A 19,030-nucleotide genomic window follows, 5' to 3' on the forward strand; every position below is an offset into this window, starting at 1 on the left:
ATTCATGATGCAAATTTTGTTTAAGAAAACTTTATACGGTTTATATCTTATCATGAACTTTTCATATGGGGTTGGGGGGAAGACTCAAAGCACACACTTCAAAGAAAAATTTAAACTGTTTAAACTGCTTCACACTTTGCTAATCAGAATGTGATACAACAGAGCTCTTTTCTTTCCTGGCAGGGACTATGCCTTAACAATGGTTCTGCTCCTGGTTTGGACTTACTAGCTTCTGGATGGTTTCTAGAAGGTCATCTTTACGGCTCCCTATACTTCTTTATTATATGAAAAAAGAGAAATTCAGCCACTGTGTTCTCCATTCTTCAAGATAAGTGCAAGAATCATCTACTGAGTTATTGTATAGTTTTATTTATGCTTTATTTTAGTTGCTTATATTATCAGGTCAGTTCCTTATCTGAAAATTCAACTCACTTGAAATTATATAACATTATGATTAAAATTTGAATTTTATCTATAAATCTAAATGACGGAAAGGAAGAAAAAGAAAGAAAGAGAAAGGATCCCTACCTTGCTCTTACCTTCGTAACATTCCTGTAAGGATTCTTGAACTTTTCCCCAAGTTTGCATCAGTTTCTCTAAGCTGTGGAAGAATAATATTCTAAGACTGAATAATGTTCAGATGTTGAGTTCAATTTAGTTAACATTAATTCATCCTTCTTGTGCCGAATCTTCACATGTTTAATTTTATTTATTTACTAGAGTTCAGAGGCTACTTGATTCTGAGAAACTTAGATAAAAAAGTAAGAACAATACAACAAAAGAAATTGATATCTAAGGTGTCTACTTCAAATTTAAGAATTAAATATGAGATTTTCAACTTATAAACTTCATAATTAAATAAAAATCACTACAATTCTTGTTCTGTAATGGAAAACATAGGATATGAACTTGAGCAGCGCAGAGTCAATTGCAGCCAGGCAGATAACAATGTAGAAATAATGTGAAGAATAATTTTTATGGGTAAACAATTTTGAACAATAAACAATGTTTGAACAATATTCAGAGATAAAACATTTAAGAAACTCTGACTATATATTTTTTAAAAGCATTAAAGATCCATTCATTAATATTATCTATAAATACTGAATTCCACTCAGATTGCTTTTATTTTATTTAAACTTACTCTGTCTCGAGCACGCTGGATCTTCTCTCTGTCATGACTGAGATTTTCTAATATGTCTTGACCAATTTGTTCTGCATGAAGGAGAAATAAAAGACAAAGAAAGAAGCCAACTAGTGAAATATAACTGAAAAACAGGTAATAGTTTTATAACATCTGCAATAAAATAGCACATTTTAAATATATTTGATAAAGTGATACCAGAAAAATAAGAATAATTTTAAAATATCATAAAATGTAAAAAAAAAAGTGAACTGGATTGCATAAACAATGGCAAACTGAAGAATTGGTATAATAAATTTATCTTGATTATTTAATAAAAGTTGATAAAAGTTATCAGAAGTGTTGTGGTTATCTCGGGCCCAGCTCCTGCCCCAAGGACTGTGGATGTGGGGGAGACATCCACATGCTGCAGGCCTGTTTTGCCCCCGGTGGAATCTGCTGATGATGGCTCCTCTGACCAAGAAGACATGAGTGACAGGGAGGAGGAGAGTGGGGAAGACAGCTCAGAAGGAGATCAATTATCTAGCTCCTCCTTGGATTCAGAACAAGAGTTAATGATACACCCACGCATGCGGAGAGCGATGCATAGGCAACAACAACTGAGAGATTATTATCAAAGAAAATGAGGCCACCTGTGGTTGGGTGGGGCTGTGGTAATTAGTGAGGCTGCTATAAATAGCAGCCTGTGTGTTTGGCCATTGTGGAGGATTATCTGATCATTATGTTTCCTTACTGCTTTACTGACTTTGACCTTTTGTGTGCTGATTTTTCCCCGCTTTGAAATTAAATCAGGGCAAAGTGTGTTTCACTTTGTGAAAGAAGAAGAACTGTGAATTGCCTCACAGCTGCAAGCTAAGTATCACAGAACTGATAAGGGACTTGTACAAATTTACCAGTTTGTTTGGAGACGAGTGCTCTTTGCTATACCAAAGGAGGGCTTGGTTTAAGTGAATTTTCATTATAAAGAACATTGTTTTGCATTTTCAAACATTTGTGTATCTGAAATTTGTACCTGTGAATTTTTGGGAGTATTTTACCAGATAGCCCGACAGAACACAGAAGTAAATAAAGTCACTATAATTAACTGGTAGCAAATGTCCCCATAGAATACAGATGAACAAAGGTTGTGCACAGTCCTCAGTGGCCCATTTTGGCCGGCAGAGTGCTGCAGGAGATCATCCAGGCCAAAAATGGGCTGGTCCTTTGCTATTCCCAAGCCAGCTCCATGGGCTGGTTCTAAGTAGTCCAAAGGCCGGATCAACCCATGGACCTAGAGTTTGATATTTCTGCCGTAGAGGCTCAGTTTCTTTTAGATTTCTGTTTCCTAGTAAAAACCGTAGTTGTCTGCCAATACTAGATGGGTCAGCCTACCATGACTGTAATCTTGGTTTGCCTATATAGAATAAGAAACTGGCGTTCCCATACACTGGCTAGTATATGCAGTGAAGAGATAATAATGTTATTGGAAAAAGTTGGTGCTGCTACTCCGGTAGCCATAATCAAACATTGCCAGTATCTCCAGATTCCCCCCCCCCCCCATTTCACCAGGTCAGAATTGGGGGAGGGGGGATTCTCTGTGTAATTTAGAATGATAATTTAGAGTATTCCAAGCTTTACAGAAGTCATTACTGAACCAAACATGATGTGTTCTTGAACCATGCTTAATTGTAATAGGTTGGGGAGCAATTAACAATAACTGAATCTGTCATCCTTTACAGCTAAGTAAAGAGTGTGGTAGTTTCCCTCTAACAAAGTTGGTGATTATTGCTGCTTGCTTAGATGTCCACTTAGCATGAGTATGGCAAAGATCATCAGTCACTGTTTTAGTGTGGAAAGGGGGTAAAAACAATCTATCAAAGATAGTAGATATTTATAGTAACTTTGTAAGTTTACAACAATACTAATCATTCCCACTATATATAATCATGAGTTGACATAACTAAAGAGGTAAGTTATCCACAAAGACAGGTCATTCATATGGCTTTCAACTCTCTGTTTTTAGCTGCATGCAGTACTGTATATCTAGAAGCAAAAGGTGGTTCAATATAAGCATTGTGAAAGAACTTTGAAAGAGGTGCTTTGAATGTTCTGGACTAAACAAGGAACACTTGTTTTTGAAGTGACAAATCATGAAGAAATTAGAAAGCAAATGGTTGGGTATGTAGATACTGCAGACCACAACTAGAAGTAGCAGCTGCAGATACCGAGAAAAACACACAGCTAGTTTAATAGCTATGTAACACAAGGAAGGCATATTTAAAATTTACAAAACTCCGAGTCTGCGGAGAGGGGCGGCATACAAATCTAATAAATAAATAAATAAATAAATAAATAAATAAATAAATAAATAAATAAACAAACAAACAAACAAACAAACAAAAACTAAAGGGGGGGAAAGATACATGATTTTTACAATAAAATTATGAGAACACATTTGGTCCCTCGGTCTCTTTAAAGAAAGACAATTTATCAATTAGAAAGTTTCATAACTAATAATTATCCAGCCAACTATTAGGATCATCTATAATCAAGAATAGATGAATATGTCACTAAATAAAACAGGACACCATGTAATTTGACTGTCACCAAAATAGCCAAAATAAATGCATTGCCTTCTGGCAAGTGTACCATATTTTTGGAGTACTATAACATACACCTTAGTTTTGGGGGAGGAAAACAAGGAAAAAAAAGGCCTCGGCCTCTCAGCAATTTGCCAAAGAGCAAACAGCACAGACGATATACAGTGGAACCTCAACATACGAGCAGCTCTACGTACGAGCTACTCGAGATAAGAGCTTGGAAGGGAGCGACATTTTTGTTCGCCTCCCGAGCTCACATCCGGGATACGAGCCGAGAGGAGCCGCGCCCCCCTGACGCTTTCGGCAGCTTCCGAAGACGCTGGAAGGAAGGAAGGCAAGCCAGCGCCCGGCTCCTCTCGGCTCGTATCCTGGCACTTGGTAAGCGGAGAGGCGTTCGCCTCCCCTGCCGCCCCACTCTGGGGGTCCTTGGCTTCTGCTTGGAGGTGGAGGGATCCGAACGGTGGCAGGGGGACTGTCGCCGGCAAAGCCTTTGGTTTTTTTAAATTCCGAGGGGCCTAGCAGGGAGATCGGGAGTGCGCGCAACCGCCCGTGCGCCCCCGACATTTCCAGCAACCCCCCGAACCCCCAACCCGGGCTCGGGGGTTGCTAGAAAGCTCCCCCAGGCCGGCTGCGATCTTTTCAAACATGCACACCGCCTCTCCGCTGACTCCTAAAGCCGGGAAGTTCGCCAGGAGTCAGCGGAGAGGCGGTGCGCCTGTCTGAAAAGATCGCAGCCGGCCTGGGGGAGCTTTCTAGCAACCCCCGAGCCCCAGACCCGGGCTCGGGGGTTGCTAGAAAGCTCTCCCAGGCCGGCTGCGATCTTTTCAAACATGCGCATCGCCTCTCTGCTGACTCCTAAAGCCGGGAAGTTCGCCAGGAGTCAGCGGAGAGGTGGTGCGCCTGTTTGAAAAGATCGCAGCCCGCCTGGGGGAGCTTTCTAGCAACCCTCGAGCCCCCAACCCGGCTGCGATCTTTTAAAACCTCCGGAGGATCCCCATCCCGGGCGGAGCAGCCTGAGAGAGCCGCAACACACCGACACACGCGCGGCTCTCTCTCCATTCTTGTCTTTCCCCGGATCGCTTGCTTCCCCGGCCAGCAAGCCGGCTGCCTGGGAAAGCAAGCGATCCGGGGAAAGAGAAGAATGGAGAGAGAGCCGCGCGTGTCGCGGCTCTCTCAGGCTGCTCCGCCCGGGATGGGGATCCTCCGGAGGGGCGCACGGGAAGGGCTTAAGCCGCCGCCTTTTCCCTTCCCCTTCGGAGCCCGAGAGGGGGAAAGAGAAGAATGGAGAGAGAGCCGCGACACACTGACACACGCGCGGCTCTCTCTCCATTCTTCTCTTTCCCCCTCTCGGGCTCCGAAGGGGAAGGGAAAAGGCGGCGGCTTCTCTTTTCACCTCTCGGGCTCCGAAGGGGAAGGGAAAAGGCGGCGGCTTAAGCCCTTCCCGTGCGCCCCTCCGGAGGATCCCCATCCCGGGCGGAGCATCCTGAGAGAGCCGCGACACACGCGCGGCTCTCTCTCCATTCTTCTCTTTCCCGCTAAATCCTGTGGCAGCAAACATGCTTTGGGGGGTTGGCTGTGGGGGAGAGAGTTAGGAAGGTCCTACTTCTTCTCCCCCCCAGCCAAACCCCCAAAGCATGTTTGCTGCCACAGGATCTAGCGGCGAAGGGACGTGAAGGAATGGAAAGCTGAAACAGCCCCGTTTCAGCTTTCCATCCATCCACGTCACTTCGCCGCTAAATCCTGTGGCAGCAAACATGCTTTGGGGGGTTGGCTGGGGGGGAGAGGGTTAGGAAGGTCCTACTTCTTCTCCCCCCCAGCCAAACCCCCAAAGCATGTTTGCTGCCACAGGATCAAGCGGCGAAGGGACGTGAAGGAATGGAAAGCTGAAACAGCCCCGTTTCAGCTTTCCATCCATCCACGTCACTTCGCCGCTAAATCCTGTGGCAGCAAACATGCTTTGGGGGGTTGGCTGGGGGGGAGAGAGTTAGGAAGGTCCTACTTCTTCTCCCCCCCAGCCAAACCCCCAAAGCATGTTTGCTGCCACAGGATCTAGCGGCGAAGGGACGTGAAGGAATGGAAAGCTGAAAGAGCCCCGTTTCAGCTTTCCATCCATCCACGTCACTTCGCCGCTAAATCCTGTGGCAGCAAGTATGCTTTGGGGGGGTTGGCTGGGGGGGGAGAGAGTTAGGAAGGTCCTACTTCTTCTCCCCCCCAGCCAAACCCCCAAAGCATGTTTGCTGCCACAGGATCTAGCGGCGAAGGGACGTGAAGGAATGGAAAGCTGAAACAGCCCCGTTTCAGCTTTCCATCCATCCACGTCACTTCGCCGCTAAATCCTGTGGCAGCAAACATGCTTTGGGGGGTTGGCTGGGGGGGGAGAGAGTTAGGAAGGTCCTACTTCTTCTCCCCCCCAGCCAACCCCCCAAAGCATGTTTGCTCCCACGGGGAAGGGAAAAGGCGGCGGCTTAAGCCCTTCCCTGTGCTTCGGAAGCCGCTGACGCGCCCCTCTGACGGTGTTCGGCGGCTTCCGAAGCACAGGGAAGGGCATTGAAAAGGCGCGAAAAGGTCCAGGAGGGGGAGAGAAAGAGAAAGAGAGAGGGGGGAGAGAGAGAAAGAGAGGGATAGAAAGAGAGAGAGAGTGAGAGATGCTCAGTGAGCCTTTCTTTGAAGTTGCCTTTCTTTCTTTCTTTCTTGCTCTTTTTCTTTCTCTCTTTTACCTTCCCTTCCTCTTTCTTCTTTTCTTTCTCCTTCCCACCTTCTTCCCTCCCTCCCTCCCTTCACTCATTCCTCTCTTACTCTCCCCTTTCATAAGTTTCCTTCCTTCCTTCCTCTGTTCCTGTCCCTTCCCCCTTTCTTTCTTTCTTTCTTTCTTTCTTTCTTTCTTTCTTTCTTGCTCTTTTTCTTTCTCTCTTTTACCTTCCCTTCCTCTATTTCTTCTTTTCTTTCTCCTTCCCACCTTCTTCCCTCCCTCCCTCCCTTCACTCATTCCTCTCTTACTCTCCCCTTTCATAAGTTTCCTTCCTTCCTCTGTTCCTGTCCCTTCCCTCTTTCCTTCCTTCCTTCCCACCCTCCGTCCATTCATTCACCCATTCCTCTCTTGATCGCTTAAAGCCGGTCCCTGCTGCAAAAAGGGTTGGGGACCTCTGTCCTACAGGATTGGGTGGCAGAGAAGTTGAACATATGTAAATTTAAAAGTTTAAGAAAGTTTACAAGTTAAGTGAAAGAAACTTCATTATTCATTTATATGTACATGTACATTTCTTCATTAAAAACATGTATTTTTGCATAATTTAGACTAACTTTGTGAGTTTTTTGAGGGCTGGAACCAATTAAAATTATTTACATTAATTCCTATGGGGAAAAGTCGTTCGAGATAAGAGCTGCTCGACTTAAGAGCCCAGGTCCGGAACGAATTAAACTCTTATCTCGAGGTACCACTGTACACTGTTTGCTGAGTATTTCTGTGCATGTGCATCTGACCCATAGAAATAGCAAAGAATTGGAGAAATGTACATTATGGTAATATATTAATACCAGAAAGATTTCTTCAATGTAGTCACACTAACTCCTTCCAATTATTTAAATAATTCTATTCCAAACATGACTAACTCAGGTTTTAACTTAACTGCCTTATCTTAATACTAAACAGAACACTGTTACATTTCAGATTATACTAACTCATAGTCTACAGGGTGCGTTCCAAAAGTAATGAAATTATTTTTTTTAAGTAATTTATTGAACAGATTTGCACAAACACTTAAAATTCTTCAAAGTACTGTCCTTGGGCCTCTACACATTTTTTTCAGCGACTCTTCCATGACTGGTACGTGCCCTGGAAGGCGTCTTTAGGGACGTCTTCGTAAGCAAATCTATGCAAAGGACAACTTGTAAACATAATAATTGATTTTTAATAATTAAACATAATAATTGATCTCTTCTATGGACGAAAAACGGGTTTCTTTCAGGGCTGGGAACAAAAATAAATCTGCTGGGGTGACATCATGACTGTAGGGGGGATGGGGCAGTGTTGGCAACTGGTGTTTGTCCAGCAACTCGCAGACTTGTGGCAAGGCATGTTTTTCGCCCATAGAAGATGATGTGATGAAGAACTTGCGAGAGGTCCCCAAAGATGCCCTCTAGGGCGCATATTGGTCATGGAAGAGTCGCTGGAAAAAATGTGTAAAGGCCCAAGGACAGTACTTTGAAGAATTTTAAGTGTTTGTGCAAATCTGTTCAATAAATTACTTTTTTAAAAAAAATTGCATTACTTTGGAACGCACCCTGTAGACTATGAGTTAGAAAATAAAGGTTCTAGTTCAGGCTCATTAATGGAAACTCACTGGCTGACTTGCTCCTGTCACTTGCTCTCAACCCAGCCAACTTTTGAAGGCTCTAGTGGTGGAGAGAAAAAAGCAGAAGCAGCATTGTGTTATCATAACCGAAACTCTGCTCCTTTTGTACATGCATGAGATATCATGAAACTATCTTTCATAGTTTTCTTCCTTTGACCCCTGGATCAAGAGCCAGTATTAAATAAAAATACTGCACATTAATTAGGTTTTTGTATGGCCCAAAAAATTAATAAATCAATTATTATGTTTACAAGTTGTCCTTTGCATAGATTTACTTACGTATACCTGCACATACTGTAACTCTGTGTTAAAGATCCCAATATGTATCACTTGCATAATTACATAATAGGTACTATTAGACAATTGTACATCAAACGTTACGTGATTCCACACACACAAAAAAGCTGCTGAAAATAGGAAGTAGAAGCATATCAATACAAAATATTTTTAAAATCTTTAATATAATGGAATGTATCCTTATTGCCCAAGACAGTAAAGAGAACCTATTCACATAAGCATGCTTTAGCAAAGTAAAAGAAAAAAAGAAAAGAAAAGAAGGGACAACATTTTTATTGCTATAAATCTTCAACCTTACATTATCTACAATAGACCTCTCCCCTTTTCTAAGAGGTCTATAAGGGGCGTGCATAAGTGCACCTTTGTGCCTACCGTTCCTGTCCTAATGTGTTTTTATCTTTTCTCTCTCTACTTTATCCTTATATTATGTTAAACATACTACAATACAATACTATATTTGTATGACAAATAAAAATAAACAAATAAATAAAATTAATGTGCACATCTTCAGTCACATATAGAAATGAATGCACAGTTAATAAATATTTCAGAAAAATGCTTATAGAAAATGTTTTGCTATGTCCAGAAGACCTAAAAGCAAAGAAAACAGATTAACTGCTGAGAAACCTAGGAGTTGGCTTTAATGCTATGCATTCTTTGAATAAGAATTAGCACTGGGTAATCACAGCATATTTATGAGGCCTTTTGCCTGGTCCTCCTCTCCTGTGAATGCTGTATTATTCATTGCATGTGCCCTGACCTCAACGCGCTCCTGTTCTGACAAATCATACTTGATTAAGACAAATCTTTATTAGTTAGCTAGTCAACTTCCCCATTTATCATTTGTAAATCCTGTTCTTCTTTTTAGATACACTAGAAGTGACTGAGGCCATTTTTCTCCTTTACAAATACTTGTTACAGTCAATAAGTACAAACAAAATCCCAGAAATCGGTAATAGATGATAAAACATCAATTTAATGGGTATAAATTACAAACACCACAGAGCCAGCAAAATAGCATATTTCTGTTGGCTTGAGAAAAATGATAATTAAAATTAACCAATCTTTTATTTAGGAAAGAAAAAGAGTATTGCAAAGTTGGAAACACAGAATTCTAAGATTATATTTTTTAAGAAAAGCAAAATGCAGCTGCTGTGGGTACACGTTTAAAAAGTCTAAAAAAAGAACCATAAACTTTTAAATCCCAATGTGAACATTATTTACGAGCCTTAAAATTGCATTAAAACATAATAATTATTTCAAAAAAAGAGGCAATATGCTTGAAAAATAATTCAATGTAAAGTTATTACAGAAATATAATGTAAAAAGCATATTAATCAAGACTGTTATTTAAATAATTTTAAAGATTATTGATATGGTCACTTGTTCAGTGAGCAGAAAAGATAGCTTTTTGTATATTTTAACCACTTCAGCAGCAATTTCATGTATTAATTTAATTATGTAGAAATCTTAATTATAGAGTCATTGGGAATTATTCCTGAATAAAAAACAACTATGGCCTTACAGGACATATTTAGCAAAGTATACAATTTACCATCATGTAAATAATAGACATGCTTTGTCAAGGATGCCTGCAATGGAAAGCAAATGATGCAGTACCCCAAGGTAACAAAAGAAATTACAAATCAAGCTCAGCTATCATTTATAACTGGCAGTAAAAATCTGTCAATCTAATACCAGCCACAAATACAGAATAAAGTCTTTTTATTAAATAAAGCACAGTGCATAATTTTTTAAAAAAATATGAAAGAAAGAGTCCGAAGTCAATAGTTTTGTCCAGATTTGTTTTGCCATGAAAAACAAAAGTTCATTCTGTCCATAAAAAGAACCTGAATCACATGAATAATTCTGGCAAAGAAAAGACCTGAGACATCACCTTTGTCAAATCCCTCTTATCAAAACTTAGACAATCATCAGCAAATCTATGTATTCTTTTTTCTTAAAACCTGAAAAACCTTAATGGCTGCTATAATGGATGTCTTGGTTCCAAACCGCCCTAAAATTGGAATTTAATAACTCCAAATATTTCATTTTATTTCCATGCTTTGAAAAGCATGCGCAAGATGATTTAAGGTATCTTTCTATCTTTCTCACCAAAACCTTTTTCCACTAGCGCTTATTAATTTATTTTATTTATAATATTTGAAAATTATCTCAGTTCAGTTAACACTCTGTGTAACAAAACAGGTATATAATGAAACAGAATAAAAAACAAAGAATAATATACAAAACATAAAATATAGCAATTAATATGATGACTGCTCACTATTAACACCAAATGTGGATTGGATTGGGATGGTTTTATTATCTATATAGAATGCCAGGAGAGAAAGAAGTGAATTTTCTCCCAGAAGAAGTGTATGTCAGAGCAAGGCAATATTCTAGAGAGGTCTGCATCTTGGCTCACAACCCAGTTAATGTCTTAAGTGGATAAGATGCTCCCAGCATGCTTCCTTTGGATGTTCAGAACAGATAGGCAAAGACAATTCTGGCAGTGGTTTTGCAAGTTTATTTCTGTGTACAGGTAGAAGTAATTAATGATCCCCATGACAAACTATTCCACATTATCCTTGGCACAAACAGCTTATAATTTGTTTAATATCTGTCTGTCTATCAATCTTAAAATGTTATGTAGTTGAATATAAGATCAAATGTAAGAAATATTCCTTCAGATCTTTGCTTTTTAAAAAATAAATAACAGAACAATTCATCATAACACTATAATTATACATGCATAATATAAAATGCAAAAATCATTGGTCTGACAGATTAATATAAACCCTAATTTACCAACAGCCTTCTCTCAAATATTCAAAATCTGTTAAACTGATGTCAGCATATCAGTAATTTCACAGTTTTAAAACAGTTAGAAATGTAATGACTACATTGCACTTGATTAAAGCATTTACAGCTCTAATCAAAACCTGACAGTAAGATCAAAGATGATAACTTAAAACTCTCTTCTAATTATGTTTAAAATGCCACACCTCAGGCCTGTCTCTCCTATTCTTTTTCAAACTAAATTCAGCTTAAGAAAGATCTAACACTTCTTAACAGTTCATTATCCAATAAAACTATTCAAAGCTTAAAAGCAATCTACACAATTAGTCAAGACCTCGGGGAGTCCACCGGTAGTCTTTATTACAGGCCTTCATATTAAAACACCTTAATTATATTTGTCAAATGGATTTCATTAAAAACCATCGTCACTTTAATTTTCATATTTTGACAGGGCTAGCATAGACATTATTACCACCTGCCATGCAATGAAGTACAACAAAATTAACAAATTCCTTCAAATATAATGGATTTCCCCCTTTTTTTCCACCTTAACACATTTCTCCCGTCAAGAGAACAAATGGCAGAAATTAAGAACAGTTTAAAACCGTAATATCTAAACAAACAATATAAGCTCTAACATCCTTGCAGCAAGCTTATATAGTCAGAAATCTTTTATATTTATATAAAAGCGCATACCACATCTGAATTATAAAGACAAGACATCAAACAGAATTCACAGATATTTAATCAAATGACAACCATCAAGACTTGAAAGAAAAAGGCATTCTATGCTGCATTTTATGCTGTTGCCACATTCAGCAATTGGTATGGCTTCTGTGGGCAATAATTATAATTATAGCTGGTTGGAATTAAAGTGCCAAGTTCTCTATATTTTCAGACACAAAACAAACAAGTAATAGTGTTTCTACATATTTTACAGCAATTAGCAATAACACAAAACAAACAAGTAATAGAGTTTCTACATATTTTACAGCAACTAGCAATATTCAAGGACTATTAACAATTAAAATAGAAAATAACAATGTTGAAGTACTACTTTCAGAAATGACATACATAGAGAATTAGATTACAAGGAAAACAATATATAATAAAGTCATAGAAAAGCAATAACATAAGTATGAAAAATGTAGCAATTTAGTAATATAGTCTCTAAAAAAATTGACCCACTATAATTTTTGTCATTTTTTAAGAATTCATTCGATCACAGACTACTACAGGATAAAAAGTGCAGACTGAAAATGATATAATACATCTTTGGTTCTATGAAACTATGTTAAGAAAAGGAAATGAAGATTTTTATTTCACATCTGCAGTAACAGTCATTGAGTTCAGAAAAGGAAGCATGCCCAGGAAACATACGTTCCTCCCTTCTGTTCATAGAACATTGTGAACATGCAGTGCATATGATTTTATGTGTTTACTCTTTATAAATTATAAGCTGCCCAGAGTCACTTTACACGGAAGATGGGCTGCAAATAAAATAAGTAAGTAAGTAGGTAGGTAGGTAGGTAAGTAAGTAAGTAAACAAACAAACAAACAAACAAACAAACAAATAAATGTGATGCATATTAAAAGGGATGAGGCTTAGTTTGGCAAGTTTACCCAATAATTCTCAAATATTTTATTGCTTTGTTTGATATCATAGTAACAATCTTTTTATGTTATGAATATTTTTAATTTCATTAAATAAACTGAATAAACAAGGTTTTTGTTTTGTCTGTTAAAAATGACAACTAAAAACTTTTCCTTTATTAAAATAAAAACCGCCTACTTGTAGTATCATTCTTTCTTTTGATTTCAATGGGAAATTTATTTACAAATTATTATGTGCAGGTAATCTTCAGTTAGATTCCCAGTCTTAGACTGGTGGAAACTTAATAATTCAAGTCCTAATAAATCATATAAGTATTATTAAGGCAGAATATAAGACAGCTCCAAGCAGAGTGGTTTTTGGGGTGGTTATCCAAGTTAGTTTTCAAGTCTGATAAATTCAGTATTACCAGATATTGAGGACATGCTTTAGTATTTCGCCAAAGGTTCTAATTACTATTGGTATTACAACAAATTTCTTTTTCCATAATAATTCAACAATTTTTCCCAACTGCTTTATCTCAATCTTAACATTACTAGGAATAGCAACATCAATGAACCAGACATTCTGCATTTTATTAACTGTTATATCAGGAACGTTAAGAACAAGATACCTGTCTTTTGGATCTTAAAATCTCATAAGATCTTAACTCTTGCTTTCAAAAACCTTCTCAACTTGATGGTCTCAGTAGTTTTTATTACATATAAATCCAAATATCTGACAAACTTCCCAATGAATAATACTGTCAATTTAGCTATGGCGCTGCTTGTAGTCAATTTGTAGCCAGATATGATCTTCTCTAAGCAACATATTTAATGTGCTCATATCAACAGAATATCATAATATTAATGAGAAAGTTTAATGCCATTGTTTCCTAAAGAACAGAAATATGTCATCAGTATGTTCAACGTTAGATTGCTATAAACCTGGAATAGTGGTTATTTAAAATCTTTCTGGCAGATACTTTGCTCTAAGTGTTCTCTAACTAAAAAAAAGTTATAACAGTTATGATGAACATTTTGACACATCTAGCTTTTCTAAATTGAAAATTTTTAGCCCTTCACCAAGAACCTTTCTGTTTAACTCTAGGAAGAATAGAAAAAAGTGCTTTGGATCTTCTTGTCTAAATCCCAAAATAATAAACTCTTGAAATGAAAGGTATAAGGTTGTAGTTGTATGGTCTTGCATACAAATTTATAATGAGATATTGCCTTAATAAATAATTTTTATTTTTTCATGTTCTTTTCTTTTTTATTAAATCAACACTGTTTTCAGGTTTATAGACTACAAAAGATGTTAAACCCAGTTCTTTGGAGACACTGACAGGATCTAGTCAGCAAATCAGAAATTATTTGAGGGCTACACCCATCTTCCAAATAAACTTGTTGGAATAAAAGATGATGTGAACTGTATTAAAAATAATACATAGCAACAGCATTTGTTAAAAAACAAAGAAAAAATTCCATCTATTCAAACTTCTCAATAGGATTAATCTGCTTGATGCTTTACATAATACTAATGTGCCACACCAAAACCAAAACACACAAAACATCAATTTCTAGGAATGTGTCATTCCTAGAAGTGCATGTCAACATATGTATATACTGTACTGCTTTACAAAAAAATCACAAGCAATCTAAAATGTACATTGTTTAATATTTTATACCATGAAAGATAAACATTTGAAGTAAGAAATATATCATATAATGGTCAAGGTGCTGGATTCTAACTGGAAAAAAAATCAGCTCAGGTTCATTCTTAGTCTTAGAAATGATTGGGTGACCGTGGGCTATTATCCCTCAAGCCAACTTATATCTCAGGGAAGTTGATGAAAGAAAGGGAGGAGAGGTTCTTTTAGATAAAAACATAGACAAGGGAATTTAGAAAAGCCACAAGTGGTATTTACTAGAGTTCTTATCCACAGATAGGTTAAGGGAAAAATATTCTAAAGTCTCTGCTGATCACACATATTCTGTTCTTAATATTCCAAATCCTAACCTGTTCTGATTTAAGTCAAATACTCTTATGTTGCTTACATTATCATCTGGTTTTTAATCATCATTGAAGAAGTGAAATATTGTACCATACTCTCTTAAATGTATTTATTATTATTCATGTAGCTCTGTATTTAATGTACAGTGATCCCTCGATTTTCGCGATCTCGATCTTCGCGAAACGCTATATTGCGATTTTTCAGAAAATATTAATTAAAAAATACTCCACTCTTCTCTCTCTCTTTCTTCCTCTCTCTCACTCTCTTCCTTCCTTTCTCATCTCTTTCTTTCTTTCTTTCCTTCTCTCTCTTTCTCTATCTCTCCCCCTCTTGCTCTCCCTCTTTTTCTCACTTTCCCTCTCTCGTGCACCAAGCGGCGGGCAGGCGGGCAGGCAGGCGGTGGACAAGCGGCGGGCGGACAAGCGAGGCGGCGGACAAACAGTGGGTGGACAAGCAGCGGGCAGGCAGGCGGCGGACAAGCGGCGGGCGGACAAGCGAGGCGGCGGACAAGCGGCGGGCGGACAAGCGGCGGGCGCGGCAGCAGCGAGGAGCCGAAGACCGGGGTTTCCCCTTTGCGTGGGCGGCGGGGAAACCCCGATCTTCGGCTCCTTGCTGCTGCGGCGCTGCCGAGCAGATCAGCTGCTTGGCGGCGGAAGGAACCTTCCCTGGGTCTTCCCAGGTGCGGAAGTAAAAACACCATCTGCACATGCGCGGCCATGGAAAAAGGGCGCGCATGCGCAGATGGTGTTTTTACTTCCGCACCACTATATTGCGAAAAATCGAGTATCGCGAGGGGTCTTGGAACGTAACCCTCGCGATACTCGAGGGATCACTGTAAACCAAATAAATTTGAGCTAGCATAATACAGTACAGTATATACCTAATTGAGTGTTCCCTCGATTTTGTGGGTCCAAACTTTGCAAATAGCCTATACCACGGTTTTTAAAAAAATATTAATTAAAAAATACTTCGTGGTTTTTTGCTATACCACGGTTCTTCTGCCGATGACGTTATCTGTCATCTCCAAACTTTCGTCTGCCATTGCTGATTGGCCGAAATCTTGGCCAATCAGCATTGTTATCGCAAAAATTTCACCCACCATTGCTGATGGCCCGAAATCTCAGCCAATCAGCAGTATTATCCCGGCGTGCATTAGTACTTTTACAACTATTAAAACTTATTAGAAGATATGCCCAAGATGCCTCCTAAACGTTCTACGTGGAGTGGAGGCAGCTACAGTAAAAAGAGTAGGAAGATGCTGACGATTAAACAGAAGATTGAACTGTTAGATATGCTAAAAAGGGGTCGCTCATATGTGGAAGTTGGGCGGCATTATGGAATAAATGTGTGAGATACATTCGAAAAGATGAAAAGAAGAGAAACAGCTATGATCATATTCAACAAGGAAGCAAAAAGGATGGTGATGCCTAGAAATAACCGGCTTATGCAAAGTCTTGGTACAAGACTGTTGTAAGAAGAGTATTGTATTGGATGCCAATACGATACGGACAAAGGCACAACAACTTTATACCCGTCTGGCGAACAAAGAAGTAGGCGATGCAGCTGAGGGAGAAGAAGATGTTGATGAAGATGCCGATGACTTAGAAAACCCCCAGCCATCAATATCCACTGCTTCTCCGACTCCATCCACATTCACGGCAAGTAAGGGCTTGTTTGATAAATTTCAACGGCGCTATGGCCTGAGGAGCGTGTCATTGCAGAGAGAAGCTGCCTCAGTGGATACAGGTGCAGCCAAGGAGTACCTCCATGGCACGTTTAAGGAGATAATTGAAGAAGGGGACTACCTTCCAGAACAGCTGTTTAACATGGACGAAACGGGCCTGTTCTGGAAGAGTATGCCATCACGCACAATGAAAGACGAAGCTAAAGCCTCTGGTTTTAAGGCCCAGCAAGATCGGGTAACTTCGATCATGTGTGGAAATGCAGCCGGCTTCATGATCAAGCCAGGTCTCATTTATAAGTCCCGAAATCCCAGAGCCCTAAAGAACAGAAATAAGAATACGTTGCCAGTGTACTGGATGCATAATCCTAAAGCATGGATTACAAAAGCCCTCATGCGGGACTGGTTTCATCAGTGCTTAATCCTGCAGGTGAAGGATTATTTGGCTGACTAAGGCAGTGATGGCGAACCTATGACACGCGTGTCAGCACTGACACGCGTAGCCATTTTTGGTGACACGCGGCCACCGGAGAAACGGGGAGCTTTAGGGAGCACCGTTCCCTGTAAGCTGCGCGCATGAGGACGCGCCCCCCCAAAATACACCCCCGTGCACCCTTTTCCATGTGCACACAATCCCCATCCCCCTGCTAGTGCGCGAGGGGGCGGGGGGCGCCGGCAGTAGAAGGCGCTGCTCCCCGCCCGACCAATCCTCCCTCTCTCCTCCTCTTCCGCCGATCTGCCTGCTTGAGCCTCCCGTAGCTCCACCCCGCTTTGCCCTGCCTGTCATCCGCCGTTGTGTTTTTGGGGGGAGGGGGGGGAGAGGCCTCCTCCCTCCCCAGGAAAGAGTGGCAAAAAAGCAGTGCATTTGAAAAGCGCGCTGCTTTCTCGGAAAGCCAGCTTTCCTGGCCTGAACAGGGCTTTCCCGCCTCTCCCTCCCCCCGAAAACACAACTGAGGTCCACAGCGAAGCCGAGTGGAGCAACGGGAGGCTCAGGCTGGTGGCGGCAGACCTCCGGGGTTTTTTAGGCGGGGGGGGGCAGGAGGACCTTCCTGGCTTTCCAGGGCAGCTGGCTTGAGACTTGTGCCGGTCAGCAAAGCCAGCTGCACGCCAGAGATGTGGAGAGAAAGAAGGGAAAGAAAGGGAGGGAAAGAGGAGAGGACAGAAGGAGGGAGGGAGGGAAGGGAGATAAAAGTGAATGTGAGGGAGAGAGAAAGGGAGGAAGAGAGGAAGGAAGGTAGAGATAAATATAAAGGAAGAGAGGGAGGGGAATAGGGGAAGGAAGGAAAAGAGAAAAAAGTGGAAGGAAGAGAGAAGGAAAGAAAGGAAGGGAGAGAGAGAGAAAGAGAGAGAGAGAGAGAAGATAGGAAGGAAGAGAGAGAGAGAGAGAGCAAAAACGAAAGAGGAGTGAGAAAGGCAGGGAGAAATGCAGCGTGTGTGGTGTGTGTGTGTGTGTGCCGCTGATGGTCCGGCAGCTGCAGCGTGTGTGTGGGGGGCGCCGATGCTAAGGCAGTCCGTCCGTGGTGGGGCTGCAGGGCAGGCACAGCAGCCCAGGGAGAAAGAGAGAATTGAGATAAAGAGAGAGGGAGAAATGAAGGGAAAGAGGGAGAAAGGCAGGGACAGAAAGATAGAAAGGAAAGAGGGAGAGAAAGATAGAAAGGAAGAGGGAGAGAATGGGAGAAAGGGAAGAGGGAGGATGAGATAGACAGGAGGGAGAGGGGGAAGTAGGATAGAGAGAGGGAAAAGGAAGGGCTTGGAGAAAGGCAGGGGGAGAGAAAGATAGAAAGGAAAGAGGGAGGGAGAGATAGAAAGGAGGGAGAGGGGTAGTAGGATAGGGAGAGGGAAAAGGAAGGGCTTGGAGAAAGACAGGGAGAGAAAGATAGAAAGGAAAGAGGGAGGGAGAGATAGAAAGGAAAGAGGAAGGGAGACATAGAAGAGATAGAATTATGGATGCAAGAACTTGCTCATGTGTGATAGCGCACGCCCACACTTTCTTTCTTTCTTTCTTTCTTTCTTTCTTTCTTTCTTTCTTTCTTTCTTTCTTTCTTTCTTTCTTTATACATACATACATACATACATACATACATACATACATACTTATATGCCGCCCAGTCCCAAAGGGACTGTCGCTCAGACACTGTACTTTTCCGCCCACCCCGAAAAAATATTAGAGGGAACACTGTTAGGGAGTGGCCAAGATGCAAATCTCCCCGCTTTCCAATTTCCCACCGACTGCAAGCAGGTACAGCAAGCGCAATTATTATTATAATTTTTCCTCTCCCCTTAATTTTGTTTTGCACCGATTTTAAAAAAATTGCGCCGTTTGCAATTTGGCTGACTCGGGAGTGTTCCTTAGTTAGTTTTTTTCTCTCCCCCCTCTTTCTCTCCCAAGTAGTAACTGTGTTGCACACTTCTCTCTCTCCCCCCTTCCTTCCTTCCTTTCTTTCCACAACATCATGACTGCAAAACAGGTGGAAGGAGGAGGGGAGTGAAAAAAAAGACGTAGCTGGGACCGCTCCTGACCCTCCAGTTTTTTTCTCAAGGTGACACACCACCCAAGTTATGCTCGGGTT

At 40.6% G+C, this 19,030-nt stretch overlaps 1 protein-coding gene across 3 annotated transcripts in view; it reads right to left on the minus strand.

Moving 5' to 3' along the window:
- VTI1A (vesicle transport through interaction with t-SNAREs 1A) overlaps positions 1-19,030 on the minus strand; it is a 240,415-nt gene that overhangs the window by 72,060 nt on the left and 149,325 nt on the right. For 2 of the 3 annotated variants that reach the window (XR_011559192.1, XM_070752714.1), the window contains exons 6-7: positions 1,145-1,215; positions 529-601 (exon numbers count right to left, since the gene is read on the minus strand). Coding sequence is in view for 2 of the 3 variants with exons in the window: in XM_070752714.1 (XP_070608815.1) it covers positions 536-601; positions 1,145-1,215 (137 nt within the window). In the remaining variant the exon portion in view is untranslated. The remainder of the gene's footprint in view (positions 1-528; positions 602-1,144; positions 1,216-19,030) is intronic. The other variant, XM_070752713.1, reaches the window with a different exon arrangement.

Source organism: Erythrolamprus reginae, chromosome 5, assembly GCF_031021105.1.
Source record: "Erythrolamprus reginae isolate rEryReg1 chromosome 5, rEryReg1.hap1, whole genome shotgun sequence".
Taxonomy (NCBI): Eukaryota; Metazoa; Chordata; class Lepidosauria; order Squamata; family Dipsadidae; genus Erythrolamprus; species Erythrolamprus reginae.